The sequence below is a fragment of the Trachinotus anak genome, unplaced genomic scaffold (assembly GCF_046630095.1).
Source record: "Trachinotus anak isolate AG129_WGS33_773 ecotype Australia unplaced genomic scaffold, CSIRO_AGI_Tana_v1 ptg000004l, whole genome shotgun sequence".
Taxonomy (NCBI): Eukaryota; Metazoa; Chordata; class Actinopteri; order Carangiformes; family Carangidae; genus Trachinotus; species Trachinotus anak.
Window position 1 is genome coordinate 21,680,957 of NW_027273855.1, and position 24,667 is coordinate 21,705,623.

The window sequence follows — 24,667 nt, forward strand, 5'->3', positions numbered from 1 at the left end:
AGGCCATTATGGCAGCCGGATGGGCTCCTGATGGCCCTTTCTCAGCTTGCCCCTGGGCAGCGTGGCCTCTCACTTGGGACCACCACAACTAATGGAGAGGGTAGTGTGCTCTGTAAGGGCTTTAGGAAGAATAAGTGGGCTGTAAACTGTGAGTTGAGTTGTGGCAGCTAAAGGGGCTTCAATGCCTCACTGCCCGGCTTACCGCCTGACTTACTGCCTGCCTGCTTGGCATCCAGAATGCTCCTCCATATTCAGGCTCTGAATACTGGCCTTTTGCACTTTTATTGTAATGCATGCAGACGCTTGGCACAGCAACAAACACACTCCACCTTTTACTGTGGTGCACTGCACAAATAAAATATTTCAAAGCAGGGAGGAGCCACACACAAAAATAGAGGAGCACTCTCTTGCATACTCACTCACAAACATGTAGAAATGTGGAATGCACTCACATATCTGCACAATTACACACACAAGTGCGCAGACATGTGCACACACACACGCGCACACACGCACGCACACACACACACACACACACACACACACACACACACACACACACACACACCACACACACACACAGACTTGCATTCCCCCACCCAGAGTGAAGCAGTTCTGCCCCTCTAAGCTGAGTTATTTAAAGCCCCGCTCTCAACTCCATCGGAGTGATTATGTGCTACTGAATTAAACATCACAGGCCTCAGCCCCTGGCTTCCTCTGAAACACGCTCAAACATGCTGGCCTCTTCCTGTTCCTCAAAAGTTCCAAGTTCTGCCTTTCATATCTCCCAGCCAGTACACTAGGTAGTGGAGGTAAAGAGGTGCAGTATGAATCCTCCCTGAATCAGGATCTCCTGCTATGCCTCCCATCCCTCTCACCAACTTTGGACAGAGGCAATCAGGCCAATTCACATCAAGAAACTCTCTGTAAACTGACTCTTACCCCTGGATTGGTACCCACCCCAGGAATCGTTTTAGCTTGGCACTCAGGCGGTGTTGTAGTTGGTGGAGAGCCGGGTGCAGCAGAGGGTGAACTGTAGCAGTTAAGTTGAGAATTGACTCCAGACACCCCAATTAGGATGTCTGTATTCTAAACTGGGAACATTTAAACAAAGATTTTGTCATAGAGGACCTGTAGAGAGAGCGGGGGGAGGCGGGTTCAGATAGGGGATTACTCTGCTACCTAGACGGGAGCTTCAGGCTGTTTGCTGCCTTTTTGGGCAGGTTTGACGTAGAGTTGTGTTTACCTCCGTGTGTGTGTGTGTGTGTGTGTGTGTGTGTGTGTTTGTGTGTTCATGTGCTGCGTGTGTGCGTCTGTGCCTCTGTGTGTCTGCACAAGGCAAGGCACCAGCCAGCCACCCCCACGTTCTAAAACACACCCGTTGGCAGTGAGCGATAAAGGTTCCAAACAAAAGGAAGAAGTCTTGTGCCTTGTGGAGGTGAACTCACAGCACCACAGAGGCAGCTGACCTTGAAATGAGCAGTGGTGTTTGGGGACAGGCAGGGGAGGGCGGTGTTTAAGAGTGCAACCTCAGTGCCAGAGGCCAGGAGGCTGCCTAATGACTGGCACCCCATGCCATCCATCACCATGCCACTGCCAGGGCAACTGCCCCCGCATAGCCGAGAGAGCGGGGCCTCGTACCCATTCGGCGGACCACAGCACACCACATGAAACACACACAGGTGCTCCACATGAAACTGCACAGACTGTCTGAGGAGATGCACACCACAAGTTCTAATATGCATCGCACGCGCAAATAGCATGAATATGCAGTCACAATAGCAGATGCACTCAGACTGGCACTCACAGCTCATTGCACTCATTCTGCATGCATACTGATGTACGTACGCCGAGCATCATACAGAAATCTGCCTCTAGACACTCATTCACACACTATTTATAATTTAATGTAGGCAGACACAAATATACAAAGGCACAGATAGATCCACAAACACAAATGTACCAACACATGCACCTCCCCTCTGTATTTATGCCTTGATGCTGAATGTTTGTGACAAAACAATTGACTGCTCCTGCTTTCATGATATTTTGTATTGAAATGGATATCCCTGTAGCGTGCTAGTTCAATTCTCCCATGAAGAGCTGTCTCATTCCTTTCCTCCTTTGCTTGTTTTCCCCATTCCTTCCTCAGAGTACAATTGGAAAAGTGGGAGGGGGGGGGGGTTCCCATACCTGAGCCCCTGTCTGCTCTGCTCATTCCTTCACTATGACAGACTTTGAAGGCCCCATTCCTCAGTGGGGGTTATTTTATCAGAGAGAAACAAGGTTTCCCTCTGCACTCCTCGGCTCATCCACGTTCCATGAAGCATCCCCTCTCAATTAAGATCCTTTCATGTTAATGGTGTTCTTATCGCTCTTGTGCATGGGTTGTGAAAGCGAGGCCTACTATGTCAGAGTACAACCATGGAGCAGAGCTGGCTGCCTGACAATATAAGAGCTGTTACTCTCATTCTTCTTACTGCCTCTGCCTCTCCATCTTTCCACCTGAAAACTCCTTCCCTTGCCTTCTGCAGCCTCTTTTAGACAGGGATCCCGTCATGTTGCCATTAAGAAGACCCCTCGTCATGCTGGCTTTGCTTGTGTACAAACAAAGCTGGGCCAGTGTGTGATTTCTAGATAGCAGCATGTCAGCCTTCAGGAGTCAGAGGCGTGATGTTTAACACAACATCGTCGGCGTCTGTCCCACCATACTGGCTTCCTCTTATACGCAGACATCAACCTGGCTCTTTGAAACAACAATTTCAGGTTTGCACCTTTTATACAGAATGGCGAGGCAGCCATTCCTGCCCTGAACAGGCTGTACAAATGGGGCTTTTGCAGCTACATGGAGGTGTTCCAAGAGAATGGCAGAGGTCGCAGAGGTTTAACAAGACAGCAGACACATTACCTGACCACTCATACCAGATTCCACCAATATATGTGCTTTCTACTCTAGTCTGAGTTAGTTATATCTCAGCCACAGCTCAACATACACATCCACTGCCTCACATTCAGCACACAATAGAAGGTCATTGTATCTGTCTCCACCGACGTCTAACTCCTTGTGTGTCTTCAGCTCCATTAGCGACTCTCTCTCCCTTTCTCTCCCTCCTTGTCTTTTGGAGTAGAACAGGGTGTATGACTTCAGGACGAGGTAGGCAGTCACTGAGAGATCGTAGGAGCACTGGCTGCCTCTAAGTGCGTGGGTGCCAGAGAAACCTGTTGCCTGGCTACAACAGCACCTTTATCCTCCGGTTGCGATGGCGATGTCTTGGATATCACATTTGCATGTGTGTGTGTGTGTGTGTGTGTGAGTTTTGGTACGCCAACTTTTCCATGTGTGTCTCCAGCACTGTGTAATAGCCTGACTGTGAATGTGTGTGTGTGTTCATGACTGTGCATTCTTTTTTTATATGCATGCATGGCTTTGTGCGCTGATGTATTTGTGTGTGTGTTTGTGAGAGAGCGGTGAAAGGAGGGGCAGGAAGGCGCTCCACCACCCACTCAGCAGGCCTTCCGCCCCCATGGCTGACTCCCCAAGACTCTGCTAGTAATTAGCTCAACATCTATCCATCTGTTCTAGGGAGGCGCAGTAAACATTAACACAACACAGCAACATCAAAACGCTGGCTGGAGACATGCTACATTTGACGCGTATGCGATACGCTCATGCCTTAAGAGGCCTTAACATGAGAATCGTTGGCGCACACGCTTACAGATACGGCTAACATGCTGACATGTATGTATTCATAGGCTCAACCTCACTTGCACATAAATTATCATACAAACTCGTAAACATAGAGGTACAAACAGCTTCTGATCCTCATCCACGCGCTCACAACAGGCTCCTGCAACTGTATCCCAGTCTCCCCCCTCCACTGCGGAAGTGAGGCTGGAAAGCTGCCCTGAGACCCGCATGGGGAACGAGTGAAAAAACAACCAAAAGACTACATTACACAATTAATCAATAAGTTAATGAGACCTCATTTTCTTCGGGAAAATAGTATCCAGGCAAAAAGTTCCCCCTCAGCCTTTTTCACCTGCTCCTGGAGAACCAACTCCTGATATTACACTGTGGAAAAAGAAAGCAGCCAGCAGGAAATTAAATTAAATTACCATCCTGATAGATTTATGTGACGCTTTACATTTTCATTGTGTTGTTTCCCTCTCAAAGTGGAGGTGGGCCTGAGTTGGGAGAGAACTGTTTAAACATGTTGTAAAGTGAGACAAGAGAAAGAAGCAAAAACAAGACTGGAGAAAGAGAGCGAAAGTTCCAGACGCCATACGCTTCTGGTTCCCTCATTGGTTTACAACAGATAACAGACTCCTAATAGTGAAGCACAGAGACACAGAGTACTTGTGTTTGATTGGGCTGCAAGGCTGCCACATGCTCTCCTCCTTTGTGTTGAGCTCGTATGTGTGCGCTGCTTCAGTATGTGTGAAAACATGGGAAACAGCTGGGGGTGTGGGTGTTGGAGGGAGGAGACCGTTTGTAGCCACGTGTGTGATTGTGTTGAGCTAAATCTTGTGTGTCTTTTGGGTATATACAGTCTGTTGTAGTATGCTAATGAGCTTGTCCATGCTCAGTTCACTCACTTCATGCGTGTTTGAGGTGTGTGTCTATGCAAATTTACCCCCGATTGCCCCCTCACATCTGCATACATTCATGTACACTCATAATTGAATGAAGCCGTCAACATTCGCCGCTCTCGTTCCTGGTAGAGATTGAGGGCATCTCCTAGCTATTGACACAGCTGGTGGTACCATCTGGGTGCATCACACACCGCCCTGCGCCATCTCCATCCAAACAGTGCAGCAGTGTCCATACCAATGACAGGGGACAAGGAAAATAGTGAGATAACACGGTGCAATGTCCAGCTCCAGCTCCTGGTAGAGGTGGTGAAGGGAGGTGATCTGTCCTCCTGAGACTGCTTCACATACACCTCCTTCCTGCTCCTCTGCTGGAGCTGGGACTGCCGGGACAACATCATAGATGGTGGTAGTTGTTGTTGGGATGTTTTGTTTTTTTTTTCCACAGAAGTAATAGTTTATGTGGATGTGGTTCCCCCGAACCACACCCCTGCCTGATGAAAGGGGGGAAGGAGAGAGGGAGGAGGAAGAGGGGGGGTTCCTCCTAGATTAATGGTACACACTGAGAGGGAGCACAGACCTACAGTAGCAGCGCCTTGATTTATTTGCCACTTAGTACTGATGAAGCTTCAAACTGCAGTCACACACACATGTTGTCACGGCATTTTTCTCTATCAAGGTCTTTGTTGGTTTGTCGATTCTTGCGTCTTGTTTAGCTGCGAGTGCGAGTGTGGGCGTGTGTGCGCGCGTGCTTTGAATTTATTCATACATCAGTTTACCAATTTTTCTTCCACATACTGTAAACGTATACGTACATACACTTGCTTATATTTGGCTGCCTCCAGGTGTGTTGTAATCAGTGCAGCTTTTACTTGTATCCTATGTGTCACTGTGGGGATATTGTGTTGTTATTTGTATTGCCAGGTTTGTGTGGGCTTGCATGTTTATGATAAATTGGAAGCGATAAGGACTGAAACAGGAGCATTCCTGGTGCGAGTTTTTTTGCCATGCTCCATAATCAAAGCTTTTCATGATTACAGAAGCGAATTGATGTTATTCACACAGGCACCAACGTTCCTTTAAACGCTACCTATTATCCATAAGCTGTCAATTTAGGGAATTTGCAGAGGTAACCCAGTAACAATTTGCAGGCAGCAAATTGTTGAGATTTGACTTGGTAAATACAGGCAGAGTTAATTGAGGGCATCAGCTCACCATGTGGGAGGACTTGACAAAATGCCATAAGTGTGTTACATGAGCACACATTGTAATTATGACACATATGCACATGCAAATACACGCACACACACACACGAGTATACACATCCAAGCACACGCGCACACACGTTTGGAGATACAGATAGTCACATAATGAGTGAGATTATTGCAGATTTCTGATCCTAGATTTGTTCTGCTCCCTGGTTGTGTTTTGTGTTGTGCGTTTCCTCCTCTGTTCCTGGGCTCTGTTGTCTGTTGTGTGAGGGTTACCATACACTGTTTATACTCCAGCAACATTTTACTTCTCTCCAACCAGCTGGCATGTTCCACATAAAAGCCCTCACAGCTGAGCCACAGTATCTAAGTGTCACCACCACTCAACCATTGTATATTCAAGAAACTGTGCTCCCTATCTAACTGTAGCTATCCAGTATGACATCTCTTCTAACCCCCCACCCACCCACCCGTCCTCTCTGTTCTCCCCACAGAACCCTGATATTGTGCTCGTCCACTATTTGAATGTTCCAGCCATTGAGGATTGTGGGAAACCATGTGGTCCGATCCTGTGCTCCATCAACACAGACAAGAAGGAGTGGGCCAAGTGGACCAAGGAGGAGCTGATCGGCCAGCTCAAGCCCATGTGTGAGTATTTGAAAAATCCCATTCAGAACTAATCATTCATAAGTTGTTGTCATCCCAGTCCCAACACTTATTCATATCCTTTGATATAAACAGTTGCTGTCTTCTTTTGATAAGCTTTAATAGTTTTGTCTGATGCATAAAAAGACTAAATATAGTAGCTGTTGTTGTTGTCTGAGGATTTAATGTCCAGTCCTATTAGCTGATAGCTGGTACACTAAGTGCCCTCAGCACCTCAGTCAGAGAGCATCTTCGCCCAGTGTTTCCACACTGTTATGTGAGTCTGCACTCCTCCTGGAGCCATCTGTGAGCTACGGGTCAAAGTTCAGTTCTTCCCTTAGACCTCTGGCACCACTCTGGCCAGGCTGAGAGTGCACCTCCTCTCTGGCCCATGAAGTAAGTCAAGGCAGAGGAGGGCGGCAGGCCGGTTATTGATTCATGTTAGTGCGTGGGAGCAAGAATGTTTGACTCACCAGAAATCCCCCCCTTCACCCTCTCTCTGGCTCTGCTTGTCTTCCCCCCCCCTCAATGGATTGATCCCTGTTGTTATCAGCTTTACTAATGCTCTGTGAGATGCACTGTGTTTTTTATGAGTCTCCAGACCTGCCCAAAGGATGAGGCAATGTTTTGGAAAAAGTTAGGGTTTGTCTGATGATGATAATAGCCAAACGGGGCTTGTGGGGCATTGAAAATCTTTCAGAGAGCTGTTAAGATACCTTTAACAACCAGACTGTGATTCGGGGGTGTCTGGCAGGGGCCAGCAGGGCTGTGACTGATATTCCGATGGCCAATTATTGGTGATGTGGCCAGGTAAAGAGGAACGTGTCAGCAGCTTTACAAGCACACGCGCATGCTGGCTGCATACTGACAAGGCAGTCCAGACCATCATCACTGAGATCTTGGCCATTTTGTTATCCTCCTCACTGCTTTGCTTGCTATCGGTTTTAGGACATACTGTTAGGACATAACATAAAGCCTTACCTCAGGACAGCAAATGAGCAACAACAGCCTACTGTATTCATTACGTCTGTGGCTTAATGTAAAAACCAAGCACAATTTGCAGTAATGCGTAAAGTCATTAACTTTGGGAGTTGTTGGGACAAAGAGGGAGAGTGTGAGATGCCTTCTAGCTGCCAGGCTACATGAGGGGGCTACATAAAGAGCAAAAAAAATCCCTCTTGTGCTTTCTGTCTTTGCTTTCTATCTTTCTTCTCCTCTCTATCCCTGTCTCTTTTTCTTGGAGCAGCCAGCATGTCAACACAAGCTCAGTGATGGAGCAACATTGCCATCTAGTGGTCCTGTGAGATAGAAGCCCCATCCCAATGTAGGGAGCAAAGACTTCTGATAAAGTCATGCTATATTATCCATGCATTATTTAATGTTAAATTATATATTAGCTCTTACCGTACAACTTGCATCTATAAGTAGATATGTTTTTGCAATGCACAGGAATATTATATGTGAGCAGCATCACTTTTGTATATAGCATTATTCCTGTGAGGTTGTACAGAGAAAGTAGCAGGACAGAGTTTCCTTTTCCCATCAGCAAGAGTCTGACTTTGTATTTTGACTGTTGAGTGCACAGTGCAAGATCGCATGAGTGTACAGTACAGTATATTTGACACAGGGTCATGTACGATATGTGTGTGGCTGTTTGTTACTGAGCTGCTCTTCTATAATGATGACTGCAGTTTGTTTCCCGAGCTGATTTTCATCATCAAACGAACCCTTGGCTTCTTGTCAAATAGTTATTTTTCTAGAACAATGTCAACTTTTGCAGTGTAATTGTCCTCTTCCGTCTTGCTCTCCCCTTTTGTTAGTCTCTTCACGATATTTCAGCGCACAAGCCATTTGACACCTCTAATGATACAAAAAAAAAACAACAAAGGAAAAATGTGGATTTCATGGATCAGTTGAGCTTAGTCTGTCTCCCCACAAAGAAAGCACACACGTGCACCCGTGCTCTCAGTCACAAAAACTTTCACATGCACGGATGCTCACACGCAGCAGTTCAGATATAAGCCCTGTGTAACATGGCCTTGTCTGACCTTGTCCTCCTTAACACCCTGCAGTGTTTGATGAGAAGGAGAAGAAGCAAAGGGGTGAGAAGGAGGGTAAGAGAGTGGCATCACTACTCAGTCACGCTACAGTTCCATAGACAAGGCAGCCAGCTTGATTCACTCTTTTGGTCTAATGCTATAAACACGCAGCACTCTCCCCAGCTATGCCCCCAGCCTGCTGACAGATAGTGCATGAGCGGCTTTAACAAACACTCAGACAGACAGAAGGCCTGTCTCCAGGCCAGACACACAGAGCCACAGAAGAGGAAACCAAGGCAAGACAGACAGGGCTGGCCATCATGTAAACTGCTGTATTCCACTGTCCCATATAGTGCCCAGCGGTGCAGAGGCAACCAGATGGGATATGCGTGTGTCCCACAGATCAACTGTATTTGTCATTAGGGCTATGTGATGCTGCTCATGACAGGATGCAGTCATCAGGATGATGATGTGACTGGGTTGCTGTTTGGTGCCTCTGCTGTTGCTGCCATTGGGATTAAGCCTAGTGGCACCGCTCCTGTCATGTCTGCTTTGGAACATAACCCTCAATGAGAAAAGCAGACAGGCAGACACATTGGTAACTGTACGTCAACAACCCAGAGTCTCCGGGGGTGATGTCCATCTGGATGAAGAGGGCTGTGGCAATTCTGGCATGAGGGATCAGGGTGGAGGGGAGACAAGATTGTTTGGACAAATAGGGATGGCGCTACATGGTGGATGTAAGCTGTCACATTAGGCTCTCACTCTTGCACTCACAAAAATATACAGCCTAATTTTTAAGATTTATATATTTTAATGATCATTTGGATGGCATAATTTGAACATAAACAAACTAATAAATTTAATGTGATGCATATTTGTCAGTCAAACATAAATGAAACAAGTAAGAATGAGATTTATGTAATAGTACGAGTAGAGTAGTATGTTTAAAATGCTTAATAATTACCAGGTTTATGCAGGATAAACCTGGTATACGTTTGCAATTAAGATATATAAACCTTAAATATTAGGCCCAATATTTTTCATGCGTGTGCTCTGTCCCCCTCCCTGAGTCAGATCAGTAGAACGGATGCTCCTCTGTCCTGCAGCTTCCCTACTGGTTTGGTCACAGAGAAAGGTTTTCGTGACAGCGTTTTAAGTCTTTTAGTGGCCTTATCATCTTTGTGTTAGTAATACTCGCATCATCTCATTTGTACCGTTTGCATTACACACTGTCAGGAGGTGAATGGTGACTCAAGCCGCATTGTCTCATGAGATCTCCAGACAGACATAATCATTTGCGCAGTAATTATGATGACATTAGATGAAACTTTCTTGCCACATTTGGTGTCCAACCTCCTTTTTTTATACTGTAGATTAATGGATGAATAAATCTGACTTTACAATAGATCAAAATGAATTCTATTTACGTTTCTATAACCTCCCACAGTGAGTTGTCTGTAGAGCATACAGTTTTAGCTTGATCACAGCAGCTCTGCTGACATCTGCTGGTGACCAGCCTGTAATCTGCCAAAGCATCTTAAAGCTTTCAAGTTAGATCCTTATCACAGTCACCCAGTTGTGTTCCCTAGCTTTTTTCACATTGCTTTAACTAGCACTGTCTTTAATCTGCATTACCCTCACCCTGTTACGCTGTTCCCATTTTCTTTTATCTCATATGCAAACAGACATGCACTAAAGAAATTCCTACTGTTTTTCATACATGCTGTAAAATCTCTCTCCTTTACATATCTCTCTCTGTTGAATATTTAACTAAAGGAGGTACTGAAGTGTAGGGAACTTGAATTAAAGCTGGCTTGATTTTGTTTGATAGTCTAAATATGCTTCACTTCTGAAATATTACCTTTTTTCCCGGTTGAGAGCCTGAGCACTGCAGCACTCAGTGGTGTCTCCTACCACCTTACAGCCACTAAAACCACTATCTGTCTCATCAGAAGTGGTGGCGGGTTGGCAAGTGGAGCGAAGAAAAGTATTAGGAGGTGCTAGCGAGGTGTGACTGAGGTAGGGAGTGGAGCTTTACAGGAGAGAGCCTCTCTTTTTCCTTTGGTGCGGCAGCAGAACTGGCAGCAGCTAGGTGACGTTCCTCCCCAGAGGCTTTCCCTGTCAGAACAGAGTCATAGGTCGGGGTGAGGGTGGAGAGTGGAAGGATTGAGCTTGCTGTCACCTTCATCAGCGCTCACAGAGGGGAGGCCACAGAGTAGCAACAGACACTGACACATGGGAGGTAAAGAGGCACAAAAGAGAATCGGCAGTGCACTATGGAAGAGTTGACATTACATTGAGGTGAGACTACTGTTCAATTCTGGACTAAGAAAACAGGACACCCACTGGAGTGTAGAGTTATTTCAATATAGGGGGAGACAGGGTAGAGAGTGTGGGAACCAAGAAAAACCAAAGGGAATGTCACTCAAATTCTGCTGAGCGAGTTGTTTGTTTCCATGCAGCTTAAACCAGACATTAATCTTTCTATTGCTCTGTTTTAATTTTGGCATTTTAGAGAGGCGTCCACCAAGCAGCGTGTGGCATACTGGCAGGTAGACAGAGAGGACAGTGGGTGGGGCGGGGGGTTGGCGTGGCTGGTGGTCTGTTGGGCTGGCTGACATCTCTGTCTCCTCCTCCTCTCTCCCGGCAGTTCATGGCATCAAGTGGACTTGCAGCAATGGGAACAGCAGCTCTGGCTTCTCAGTGGAGCAGCTAGTGCAACAGATTCTGGACAGCCACCAAACTAAGCCACCTCCCCGGACTCACAACTGCCTCTGCACGGGCACCCTGGGTAAGGGCTAGCGGGAGGGATGGAGTTTGCTCTCAAGGGAGAATTTGAAAATTCAGTACGATAAGCAAAAAGGCCATAAAGATACTGTTTGTTATATGATCAGATCAGACAAGGTGGTAGAGGTCTTTTATTGGTAGGTGATTCATGCTGAAATTGAGTTTCAGGGTTATTGCCTTTTTTGTCATTTTTTGCTCACTGATAACCATGTCAGGGGCATATCTGAAATAGCCCAGCTGTTCTTGAATGTCATGCTAGTCAATCAAATATTTTAATCTGTGTAATTTCGCTTGGCTGTAACTCAGGGAAGCAATATAGAGCAGTGGTTTACTGATACTTTGTTTTAAAACAAATTACTCTAGATAACCTCGTGTGCTTTTTTATTTCTGATGAGTTAAAGTAACAAGCCATACAAAACGTCTCATATGCTTCACTCACTGTGTACTAAAAAGAAAGGCTAGTTTTATCACCCTGCTGAGAAAGTCTTCTTTCACAAACTGATAAATACAAAAACAAACAGATCATCCATTTTTGTCTCTGCTCCGTAAACAGTAGTGTTACCTAATTCTTAAATACATGCAAATCAATAATATGTGCTTGCGTCTTTTCTTCTCCCCTTTCTGTACCTGTCCAAATCCCCAATGTCCTTTGCTCTATTTGTCCTCATATAGGTGCAGGGAGCAGTGTGCACCACAAATGCAACAGCGCCAAACACCGCATCATCTCCCCTAAAGTGGACCCTCGCTCAGGGGGTTACAGCAGCGCCCACTCTGAGGTGCAAAACAATGACGTGTCGGAGGGGAAGACCGAGCACAGTGCCCACGGTGGAGGCAAAAGCTCTGGGGGAGGCGGAGGGGGCAGTGCCAGGGAGAAGCGCAATGGCAAAGTCCACAAGCCTGTCCTGCTGCACCAGAACAGCACAGAGGTGTCATCCACCAACCAGGTCGAGGTCCCTGACACCACACAGAACTCCCCTGTCTCCATCAGCAGCGGCCTCAACAGCGATCCAGACATGGCTGACAGCCCCGTGGTGACAGGGATGAGCCACGTGGCCTCTGTCATGTCTGGCCTGTCCCAGAGTGTCTTTATGTCTGAGGTCACTGGAGATCCTGTCTACAGCATGTCTCCCACAGGGGGTCCCAACACCCACCTGATGGGCGCAGATGCCACCTCACAGGGCTTGGTGCTGTCTGTGGCCTCTGATCGTCACAAATTTGCCTTCCCCAGTGGAGGAGTAGGGGAACCTGGGACCACCGCAGCGGGAGACAGCCTGTCCATGTTGTCTACAGCTGGTGTGTCTGAGGAACTGGTGCTCTCCAGCAGTCTGGACTCTGGAACCATCAAGATCCCAGAGACCAATATGAACTTTGACCCGGACTGCTTCCTGAACAACCCCAAACAGGGCCAGACCTATGGAGGCAGTGCAATGAAGACCGAGGGCAACTCCTCCTCAGCCTCATCTTCCTCCAGTGGCAGCAGTAGCACCAACGGCAGTCTGCAGCGCTCCCCCACCATGTCAGACAGCGGCTACACCTTCAGCTCAGCTTTGGTAAAGAATATCAAGACAGAAGACACGTCCTTTGAGCAGCAGCTGGCCAAGGAGAGTGGCTACCAGGTGGGGGCAGTAGTGAACTGTGGCAGCGGGGTGTCTGCATCATCTGGTGCTGGTTCGAACCAGGGCAGCCTTACGCTGACCCCAGCCGGCTCCCTGCTTCCTTCTGGTGGGGGTCTGAGTCCCAGCACCACCCTGGAGCAGATGGATTTCAGCGCCATTGATGCCAAGCAGGACTACACTTCAAACGCAACCACAGTGAGCTATGGTCAAGCCATTTCCAGTCCTCATATCCAACACCAGAGTCGTTCACCCAGCTTCTTCCTCCAGGATGCCTCTCAGACCAGTCAGGCTCAGCAGGGGAGGCCCAGCATGGGCCAGAAAACACATTTGATGGAGCACAACTCCCACGACTCTGGAGCTTATATGGGCCTACAGGTGGTGAAGACAGACTCCCCTGGCAGTAACGGACACCTCCACCACCACCACCAGGCCCACCAGACCCAGCACAGGGCCAACTGTAATGGAGGCTCACCCACAGAGGGTCCTGGCCAAGCTGGCTCTCTCCAGCTGCTCCAGTACCAGGGGACCTTTCCTGGGCTTGGCACTGAGCACGAGGAGGTGGTGGGTCTAGAGCAACCAGGCAGTGTGAATGCAGCTCAGACCGGAGCCACTGAGAATGGAGCTGAGAATCTACTCAAACCAGGAGACCACATTCAGGCCTGTGGGGCAGGGAATGGAGAGGGAGGGGGGGGCGCAGAGCACTATCTACAACAGGCTTCGGATGGTGGCGGCGGAGGGACTGGGAGTGCAGGAGAAGGGGTCGCAATTCATAATGGAAACAACAATAGTGATGGCAGCAACCGCTCCCAGCAGCAGCAGCAGCTGCAGCCTCTCCTCCAAGGCACAAACATGGTCCAGGGACTCTATAACGCTGTCAGCACCCACCAAGGGCTCGGTGGAGGAGCCAGTAATGGAGGAGCAGGGGGGACGGGCATGGAGATCAGTCTGGATCACTTTGACATCTCCTTTGGAAACCAGTTCTCTGACCTCATTAATGACTTCATCTCAGTGGATGGCAGTGGAACCACCATGTCAGCCGGAGGAGCTCTATATGCTCACCAGCTAGTCACATCCCACAGCTCTGAGAGTCAGAACACAGCTGGTGGGGCCCCCCAGCAAGGCCAGGAAGATGGAGGGGCCAGGGGCTCGGGCTACAGCAGCTCAGAGCTCTGCCTTCAACCCTGCTGCAGCCCCCAGTCTCTGAGTGGAGGGGCCGGAGCAGGGGGAAACACAGGAGAGGCAGGCTCATTGTCCTACATGAATGTAGCAGAGGTGGTTTCTGCAGCTGTAGCCCAGGGGGCTCTGGGGATGCTTCAGGCCACAGGCCGGCTCTTCATGGTCACTGACTACTCTCCTGAGTGGTCCTACCCTGAGGTGAGTGACAGGGCACTTTCTTTTTTTTTGGTGGCTTATTTGTTTTGATTGTATAGCTGGTTGGATAGCTTAGGTACCACCAACATTTTCACTTCCAACAATGTGGGTTTGATAATGTGCAACTAGATCTATGACAGTCAGACTTCAGTTTATTTGTGTGGTGTTTTTATGCCTTATGTATAATCAGTGTTTTGTTGGAATAAGAAAAATATAAAACATTTTGGATGCATGGTTACAATAAATACTGATGGAAATCATTTTAAACTGATGCTTGCTTGTTCTGCATGCAATGTTTTAGTTGAAATCTCTATGATCTGAAAATGAGGAGCCTTACTGGAGTTTGTCTTAGCTTGTACTCCTCATACAACAAAAATGTTTATTTGTGTATTCACTTACAGACCCATAAGCAAACTGAAGTTGTAGCTTAAATATACACACACATTTAAAAAAAACTATTTTCATGCTTCATTGATGCAAGAAGCAAAAAAACTATGGAAAACAGAAAACCTGACCCTGCTGCATACAAGGGTGAATGAATAGTTTCCTCTCCTCTGGTTATCAAACACTCTCTCCTATTTGACCTTTTACCAAGGCTTGAAATAGTTTGTACTCTGCTTATGAACCACTGCAGCTGTGGTCAGCTTGAATTCATGTCATTTGTCCTGGGGAATAATATCCACCGGGGATGTCATGACATGTCCCCCTCACTTTTTAAAATCCTATTTTTGTCCCTTTCACATGTGTCCTCTTACTGTCTTGGTGCCATAATCCAGATGAGAGAAGCTCAGAGTCAGGAAAAATGTTATTAACTAATTCTACCCACCTTCAGTTATTACCGTGTACTCATGGCAATAAGCTGTGCAAGGTTTTGCCACAGGCTTTGCTTCTCAGGCTGCATACAGACAACCCTGTCCTCTGACTGGTGCGGCTTGTTGGAGCTGCAGACACTACCCAGGGTTGAAAAACATACTGTGACCTCATCTTCATATTGTTTGTGTTGAAAAAACAATTTCATCTATAGCTTTATTTATAGTTTGTATTTTCCCAAAGCACACTGAATATTCACCAGATGAGGCAGTCAAGAGCACTGCTCTTTTTAATAAAGATGCAAATAGAACATGTGCAAATGTGATTTAGGGGTAGTGCATTAATAACACAGCAATATGAACAGCTTTTTTATTAGATAAGCATATTATAGAGAGCATGACAGAGAATTTCATCATTAGATTTAATTTGCTATTTTATAAATGTACATTCAGGCAATGTTATACAGATAGTGTTGCTGACTTTATCATGTCCCTCCACCTGCACTCCTCTATTTGAATTCCAAGAGCAGGGTTTCACACAGGCAAAAAAAGGCATCTTGATAGGGAATGATAGATATGGTTTACAGCCACCTTTCAAGCCTGGGTGGGATGAGAGTTTGATACTCTAAAAATAGATTCTGGCTACACTTTCACTGTAGATTCATGTATTGCCAAAATCCAAAGAGGGACAAGAGTGACAACAATGATGTACATGCAAGTGATTATAAATTAAATTAGAATTGAATTAAGGAAATTGAAAGAGCTTGTATATGTTAAGTGTTCCCTACAGAGATTAATTTCAGGCTAAGGTTTTGTGGTCATGACTGTGATGAAAGAACTTTCCCATTATTGCAGAGCCAGTACGAATTTGAAAAATATACCACCAGTCAAACAAAAAATAAGTAGACCTCTTATTATATTGAGCACCAGATTCACCTATTCACGTCTCTTGTATGCAATGCACAGTCTTGGCAGTGTTACAATTATGTTGTCAGTAGTAATACCCTCCTTCAGCCTCTGGAGGGAAGCAGAATAGTTTAATGTCGTGGTTGGTGAGTGTTTTAGTAAAAGTAGTGTAGTAAAATAACAGTGGTTGTCCACATGATGGCAGCAGAGATCAGAATAGGGCAGGTGTTTTCTTTTCCTTGGTGCCATTCTTATGTTTGCACTGTAGATGGTGTGGTAAAAACAATAACTCTAATCAGAGGCACTTCAATCTGACTTGGCAATTGTGTTCTCAGTTTGTTTTATCCACTTGTCCTGTTTTGCAGGGTGGAGTAAAGGTGCTGATTACTGGGCCCTGGCAAGAGGCCAGCACAAACTACAGCTGCCTGTTTGACCAGATCTCAGTCCCTGCCTCTCTCATCCAACCCGGGGTGCTGCGCTGCTACTGCCCAGGTAAAACAGGAGAAAGCTCACACACACGCTTCAAACAAGAGAAGGACGCTGATGAGGAGGTTTCACCGCAGGAATGTCTCGCTTTTTTTTAGCTATATCTGCTTCCGTAGTTAAATTGAAGCACAACTTTACAAAGTTTTGAATACATTTTGTGCCTTTTTTGCTGTTTTTGGATTGGTGAATGTCTTGCTTTATTTATAAAGCCATTTTTATTGATCACATATAACATTAGGTTTCATTTATTTGTTTGATTAATAGTCTGTAGGATAATAATATGTGGCTGATCTGGTCAAAACAATCCTTGTGTCTATGGATTAATACACTTACATTTTAAAGGAATGTCTCTGCAATATTTATAATATTATATATGTTTTGTTATTATACTTATATATGTATAAGCTACTGTCAAAACAGTCAGAATGTATCTTTATTGAAATGAATTAGAAAATAAAGCAGGCTAAACCTGATGACCACGTGAGTCATTGTACTTATAACATTTAAATTCTAATGTATGTAACTATGTAAGTTAAGCCCTTAATTATATTTCTGTTTACAATGAGAATCAGTTGTGCACAGAAAATCGAGCCAGTCACGACTGATAAACGAATCTGATCACATAGCAGTTACTAGGTGATTGTGTGTACTGTCGAAGCACTGAATTCTCATTATCGTCCCTGTCTCCAGCTCATGACACAGGTCTGGTGACGCTGCAGGTGGCTGTCAGTAACCAGATCATCTCCAACTCTGTGGTGTTTGAGTACAAGGCCCGCGCTCTTCCTTCACTGCCATCATCTCAGCACGACTGGCTCTCACTGGATGGTACGTCTCTCCTCAGTTTTACATTAGCTTGACTTTTTCTATCTGATCGAATCTCCTGTTGCCTTATTCATTTTGTTAAGGTGAGACACGGCAGGCAAAAAGATTGTTTTTTCATGCACTCTTCAATTTTGGGTTATTTTGCTTCCATAAGATGTCTTCTTTCAGACTAGTGGAAAGAAAACATCCAGTTTATTTTACTATACAGGGTCAGGTTTCATTGTAAAGCTTTATTCTTATCCATGTTCTGGGGGTTTACATTTTATTCCTAAAAACATGTCATTTTTTTTTTTTTTTTTTACAGCTGTTGTCAGTATTTGCTAATTTATGGAGTAAAAAAAAAAATCTCCAAAGTGCCCTCTATAAAAACCTTAACTCTAATATGTCAACAACATAAAATAAGAATTTGAATTGAACCTGGCTTTACTCAGTGTTCAGATTTCTGTTCTGGAATTGTATACAAATTAAGGCATATTTAATTTAATAATACCTCATTTGCATATGTAAACATTCAGTACAACTACAACATTTCAGAAAACTTGTAAAACAAAAAATAATGGTCTTAATGTAAATAATCAAGTAAGTAATCACCTGTTGTGTCTTGCCTTAATTTTGATGAATAATCTGCAGAATCATCATTCATTACAAACCCTCTCTCTTGCTTTGCTTTAAACTAATTTCTCACAACTTACACGTTCATATGCAAGAGCTCTCACCGGAGCCAAAGAAGCCTGCAGGACAACATTTCATGCTTAGGAACGTGATCTTCCATTTTACACACTTACAGTATGTAGCAACAACATGTTATATGTTTTGTGCAGTTGAGCAACTTAAGTCACACATTGTATGTCTATGGCCACTGTTAAATGCTGCTCAAATATTCACATCAGATGGAAATTTGGTTTGGATTAATGTTATTACATGTTGTATATCAGAATGACATGAGTACAGTGTTAGAACAATAACAAAAATATGTTCAATGAGTTGTACATATGACCTTGGGGGGGGTATTTAGGCTTAAAACTTGGTTGGCTCTTGAGTTTGGCTGCTTCTGTGCAGTATAAGACTGAGGTGAGGCTTTAACATTACTATCATAGATTTTGGAAAGTACCTTTTGTTTGTAATAGGGTTGTTCTTCAACCCTAATTGCACTTAAAAACGATATAATCTGAATTTAGACTGTGACAAAGGTGACTTTGAATAATATTGCTATATTAAAATATTCTTGATAATTTTGTGATATAGTATTCAACCATACTACCCAGCCCCACTGATTTGAGAGTTAACTCTCTTGTGTTACAATGTGTTGAGACACTTTCACTTTCACCTTTTCATATTAATATTTTTTTATTTTTTTTTAGATGAGTTCAGTGAAAGAAAGGCTCATTGTCTCATCTTGCCTGTGTCACAGTCAGACAATAAGATATCTATTTGTGTAGACAGTGGTGCAAAAGCAATGGCAGATTTGGACATTGATCTTCATGATTATTTGTAAATAATGCCAAAATAGCTTTGTGTGACCCCCCCTAGAAGATAAAAGAAAGCTTTTATGGATCAGCATTTTAGAGGTCTTCTACAGATAATAATGGATGCTGCAGGGCTGGTAAATTTCCATTCTGTTTAAATTAAAGTTGGGAGACCTACTGTAGACATGTTCAGCAGAATGTGATGAGAATGTAAGTCATTGTATGTTTGTGTGTGCACGTGTTTGTGCTGCTAGGGAAGCATTGCTGCAGTGCTTGAGCATTGACAGGATAAAGTAGGGCACGGTGAAGCACAGGCTCACAGGACAGCTGCATTGCAGACGGCCCTTGAGGGAGTGGGAGTGAGTAATCGAGAGCTGGCGGCTCCCATACACGGCAGTACCAGTGGATCCCTCCGCCATTCATACCCTACTGCCTCACTAGCCCATTCACAGAACCAGTTAAGGAGGAGCTGAATGTCTCAGGGAAAACACAACCCACCCTATTACCTTACTTATATTAACCCCTTGCCTGCTATCTTGCACTTTGTTCCATGGTAATCTGCACTCTTGTATTTGAGGGTGGCAAATACAATTAGCGATCCATTGCACTGCACTGGAATTTTCACTTCAGTTTTAATTTAGCCCTGTTGCATCGAGCTACTAATAAATCATTTGTTCCATGACTTATTAGAGAAGGAGATCCACAGTCTGACACATAATATAGAAAAGGGCATTTGCAGTAGCTAAAAAATAGCATAAAATAAATTGGAGATAGTTCTGAAACTGTGTGATGCTTTAAAGGAATATGACATATAAATGAGTGTGTTTGCTTTGTTTCATACATGTATATACAAATGATGTAACTTTATATCAAGCTGATGTGGGCACAGGTGAGTTTCTGTGTGTGTGCTTGAGAAGGAGTGGGGGGAGGGTCAGCCATACCAAAATGGAAAGAATGTTTTCTTTGAAATATTTGAATGTACCAATCGCATACATGTTACTACAAAAAATGTATTTCGCTCCAGGAAACAGCGAATACCAGTGTCAACACGCTTCAGGACCCCGCACTGTGGACAGCGACTCTGGCGCAAAGCGCACTTAAAAATCCATGAAGGTTCACTTACTAGAATTTTTTCTGGGAAAAGTAAATGTTTGGATTTCTTTGGCATCGTTTGCCCCTTGTAATCACAGACAAATGAAACCCCCTCTGTGGTATCTAGACCATATAACTTATTTCAGAAGTAGGGCAGGGTGTAATCACCGGGGTTTGTCTGCTCATCTGTTTCGTCCACTGTCTTGAAGCACAACTGAAGGAGCGAAGAGCGATGCACGTCTATTTTAGTAGTGATCTAGTCGCCCACTTCCTCAACACGAGTGTGAAAAGACTCCTGTCAGACTCCTCACTGTGCACGCTCACGCCACTTCACCCCTGCGGTCAGTCAGCTGAGGACCTGAGGGCTGCTGACACTACCTGTCATACGTGCAGTAAGATATTTCTTCCGAGTCCGCAGCGGTGTGCTAAAGCCTACAGCTTTGTGAGTTTGTTCTCCAATGGAAGACTCACTGTGCTATGATGTGCTAATGGCACAGCTGCCTGCCTGCCTTGATTTGTCATAATGCAGAGTGGGGGAAGGGGCGCTTTTCTCTGCAGCACTGCAGGTACGGAGCCATGGGCAGGACAGAAAAGCTGTCGGAGCCGCAGAGCACTCACCGTCCGCCCCAATAAGTCCCTGAGCTCAAATCCCACGGCCCGAGCCGGGAGAGGTTCGCCGGGAACTGCCAAATTACAGCCCCGCATAGCGGCATGCTGACTGATGGCGTTCAGGGAGCGAACTGACAGTAGACTGAGCTGCACCGGCGTGACAAACGGCAGACCGTGTACACACAATGCAGGAGCGGGGGAGTGGGCGTGTTTGGGTAAACACGGTAAACTACCGCAAACAGAGCAAGATTCAGTTTCAGACGGCGGCCAGGCTGGAGAAGGCGGCTCCAGTCGGAGTATCTCTAATGGCTGTACCGACTTTCTCCAGCCTGGGAGAGACGCCGTGCAGGCGCACAGTGAACCGAATCCACAGCCACACGCGTCGAGTAGACCTATTTGAATAACATCACTAATTATTATTGTTATCATTATTATTATTATTATTATTATTATAGGCCAAATACCCAATCATAACAATAGTTTATGGAGCAGGAGCACGGCTGGCGGAGGAAGCAGCAGTCTGTTTACCGGCGGTGCTGCAGGCGGGTACAGCAGCGACTACTAGAAACACTGGGGAAGTGTGTGTGTGTGTGAGGGGAAACAAGTGAAGAGGAGGAGGGGGCTATTAGAGGAAGAAGAGTAGTGAGCGGTCTTCCTCTCTCTCCCTCTCTCTCCTCACGTCGCTCTCTTCCCTCACTTTGTTCTATTGTTGACGAGTGCTCTGTTGAGACTGAGATTCAGTCTACACCAAGGATATCTATTTTTTATTTTATTTTTTTCCTCCGTATAAGACCAAGCAGTAGCCCGGCCGTCAGACTGAGGGGGCTAAACTGCAAATTGAGTGAAATGCAGCTTTGGTTGGACTCTTGGGTCAGGATGCCAGTGAATGATACCTGCATTTCCTAAAAGACAAAAGAGGCAGTATTTTTTTTTTCCTTTGGCTTTGAGGTGGACTCTACCAATGGAAAATAAAATAGAAGGTTAGAAGTGTTAAGTTCAACCTATGGCTGTAGTGCTGTGCTGTGCTGTGTTTGTGTTGTGTTTGGGCTGTTTTTTATATATATATATATATATTCTGTGCCTTTTCTCGTGTTAAGCCTGTGCCACCAGAAGTTTGTTTGCGCTTGTTGGAATAGCCCGCATGTGAAGTGGTTAAACGTGGTCACACTGTCTGAGCTGTAGCGGAGTTTGAAATACATGGTCTGTTTTGGCCACATGCTTCTTCAAGTGTCTCATGTGATTCTGCCTCATTGCAGAACACTGGAGAGTTGACGCTGATAGTAGCCAACTCCTGACTCACGACTAGTGCTCGGGCAAATTAAAGACTCCTCAGACGCCTTCAGTGACAAAATATTTGATTTCCTGGCATTTTGAACAGTGAAGGAAGTTAACTAACAGCCCCCCCCTGCCTGTTTTCCAAGTCTTTGTACTTCTGTTGCACATTAAAAGCACCCCCGCCTGTTTCTGGACAGTTGTGTGTCTGCTCTGTCGGACTGGAAGGTCGCAGCCTGCTCAGCCTGGTGTCCGGACGCTGCAGGCTGCAAGTGCTGCTTCACGTGTTTTTCAAAGTACGGTGGCTGCTCCTGTTTAGCGCAGCGGAGGCTTGTCGCAGCCCTGAGTGCCGCTCAGGTTATCGGGGCCAGCGGGTCGGTGGTGAAATCCACTTGTGCTGTTGTTCGATAGCTCTGATTGCATCCGGGGCTGTCAACAGCGCGGACTAATTAAACAATTAAGACGCAATTAAATAAGTGCGCGTAGCCGCAGCGGTCCATCGAGTGCTGCCGCCGACAACTTCCAGCAGCACGGATCTGTGAGCAGCGGCTCAGCTTTAACCCCGTTTATTCTTTAAACGATGCTTTGGTTTGGAGCTTTCCAGAACATTTAAAGCGGGACAGCCGCAGATATACATTTATCTACCTGTTGCTCGTCTGTGAAGTTTGGAGGTTTCCTATATTCAAGGCGAAGAAGGAGATGCATCGCCCACACAGCGGCCTCTGGACGGAGCTGTGAAAGATAGACCAATAGATCAAAGTTGCAAAGTCTTGTAGATTATGTTCAGCAAATGTTGGCTGAATCACGACACTAGGTTTGTTTGGTGTAACGCACACGGATTCATCGCAACAACACCAAGTGACACTATTTTGTGGTTTATAAAGTGTATTTGGCAGCAGTAGGAACAGTTTGTGTCTTTGCTGAACCTCACAATCATGTATTAGTTGTACTAGCGGTGGTGGTGTTGGTAGTACAGTAGCACTTGTAGTAGTTGAGTGCTTGCTGCAGAAGCAGCATGGGTAGCAATATCAATACTGATCACTTTACCTTGGTAATACTTTTGCTTTTGCAGCCCTGAATAACATACCCCGCCGAGCAGTCTGTATTTGGGTATATACACTGGATGTGAGTGTATTTAAGGACACATGTAGGGGAATGGAGCTGTGAAAACACATTTTCCTCCCGAGACAATAAAGACTGTTTATCTATCTTACTACCTGTGGAAATGTTGATGTTATGAGACATTATATTATAGCAGATGTAGAGCCTAGTGTACTAATAACATTAAAAACAACAGCAGTATAATCACATGTTCTAATATCAGGGGCAACAATGTCACTGCTGAGGCTGTACTCATAATATCGATAACAGGAGCAATATAAATAGTAGTAGTTCTAGCAACAGCAGCACTGATGTGGGAATGCTTACACCTGGAGGTGATGATCAGCCCAGACTAGAGGCTTTAAAGAGACAGGGTCATTTACAGAAAAACAGTCATTTGGAGAGAGCACACCATCTGTAGCTGTTCATGTGACTCAGTCCAAGTTTCCCTCATGATTTGAAATGACCTCGATTGTTGAACTCGACTGTTAGTGTCTATTATACTTAAATAATTTGACTTGTTAATTTTTTTTTTCTTTGTCCAAGATATAGTGGGTAGACAGAATAACACCATGTCTATCTAACCTAATCCCATATAATAGTGATGCAAGGGATTCTACCTTTGTGAATGTTACTGTGTGCAGTTTGAGGTGTTACTGTCAAAGAGGTGTCGAGGAAAGCTTTTGATCAGTTTAGAAGCTGAAGTCTGGTTTTCATGTGGTTATATGTCAGTTCTGTGATGTGCATCTAGCCGGTCTGCCATAAACCATAAGGGGATAATGTGTATTTCCATATTCTCAGCTAATTGTGCTGTATATTAATAACTAGAATCCAGGGAAAGTTCTTATGTTTTGCTGTTAGCTTTGCTTTGCATTTGTGGGTCAGTCTGCTAATGTGCTTATCAAATTCAGCTTCAGTCCCTGTTCATGCTCTGCAGTTGTACCCCCCAGAGTTGCCATAAGATAAAGACAATAAAATAAAAGAGGGGTAATATACATAGTGTCACACCAAATATAACTTATATCACATTCAAATCACCTGGCTGTAAGTCTCAGGTCTCTGCTCATTCTCCTGTGTGTCTTCAGTTGGAAATTACAATTGTTGCCACAGTATTGTGTAGGAAGCATTCCAACATATGACAAAAGACTGAAATGTGAATTTAACTACCATATTAAAAACGACTGAGAGAAAAAATGAGAACAGGCTGAGAATCCTGTGAATGCATTTCGGTCTAAGTGTGTTGTCTTACTATTAATGGAAAGCTTTGGAGACATCCTGTCCCTTGGGCTGTGGTGTTTTATATCAGATTGATTAATCTTTGAAATAATTTCTCTACTCATCTCTCATTTGCACTCCTGGCTGCAGCTCATGTGTCAAGCAGTATGTAGTTGTTTATGCAAATAGGAAGCTAATGATATGTACTTGTTGCTGCATCAATTGAACACCTATTTAAAAAAAATCAAACCATCCTGCTTTCCAAGACAAAAAGCCAATACTGAATCACTCTATTAGCGTGATAGCAGATGACAGTAAATCCCCATGGCGTGCACTCTTGGCATTTTACCTACAATGTGACAGTGTGTATCTATTCAGTGTTTAGTCTGTACTCATATTGACCTATATAGCTGGGCAAATGCCAGTAGGTTAAGAGCTGCTTCACCTTTGTGGTAGAACAGAAGAGTATCATTCAAGTGCTGTGACCTTTGTTTGCGGTTATTAAACTTTACTATATGGTTGAGAATAAATTATTTCTTTGTCGAACATGTGGGGATTCAGAATTGCTTTATAGTACATAATCTTTCCTAATATTACAATTTTACCCAACCTTTTGCTGTTATATG

The 24,667-nt window shown here is 44.9% G+C and overlaps 1 protein-coding gene across 9 annotated transcripts in view; it reads left to right on the top strand.

Moving 5' to 3' along the window:
* camta1a (calmodulin binding transcription activator 1a) overlaps positions 1–24,667 on the top strand; it is a 281,952-nt gene that overhangs the window by 239,305 nt on the left and 17,980 nt on the right. For 7 of the 9 annotated variants that reach the window (XM_071476957.1, XM_071476958.1, XM_071476960.1 and 4 more), the window contains 5 exons: positions 6,297–6,450; positions 11,140–11,280; positions 11,949–14,266; positions 16,344–16,470; positions 17,155–17,289. In XM_071476957.1, coding sequence (XP_071333058.1) covers positions 6,297–6,450; positions 11,140–11,280; positions 11,949–14,266; positions 16,344–16,470; positions 17,155–17,289 — 2,875 coding nt within the window. The remainder of the gene's footprint in view (positions 1–6,296; positions 6,451–11,139; positions 11,281–11,948; positions 14,267–16,343; positions 16,471–17,154; positions 17,290–24,667) is intronic. The other 2 variants (XM_071476963.1, XM_071476966.1) reach the window with 1 other exon arrangement.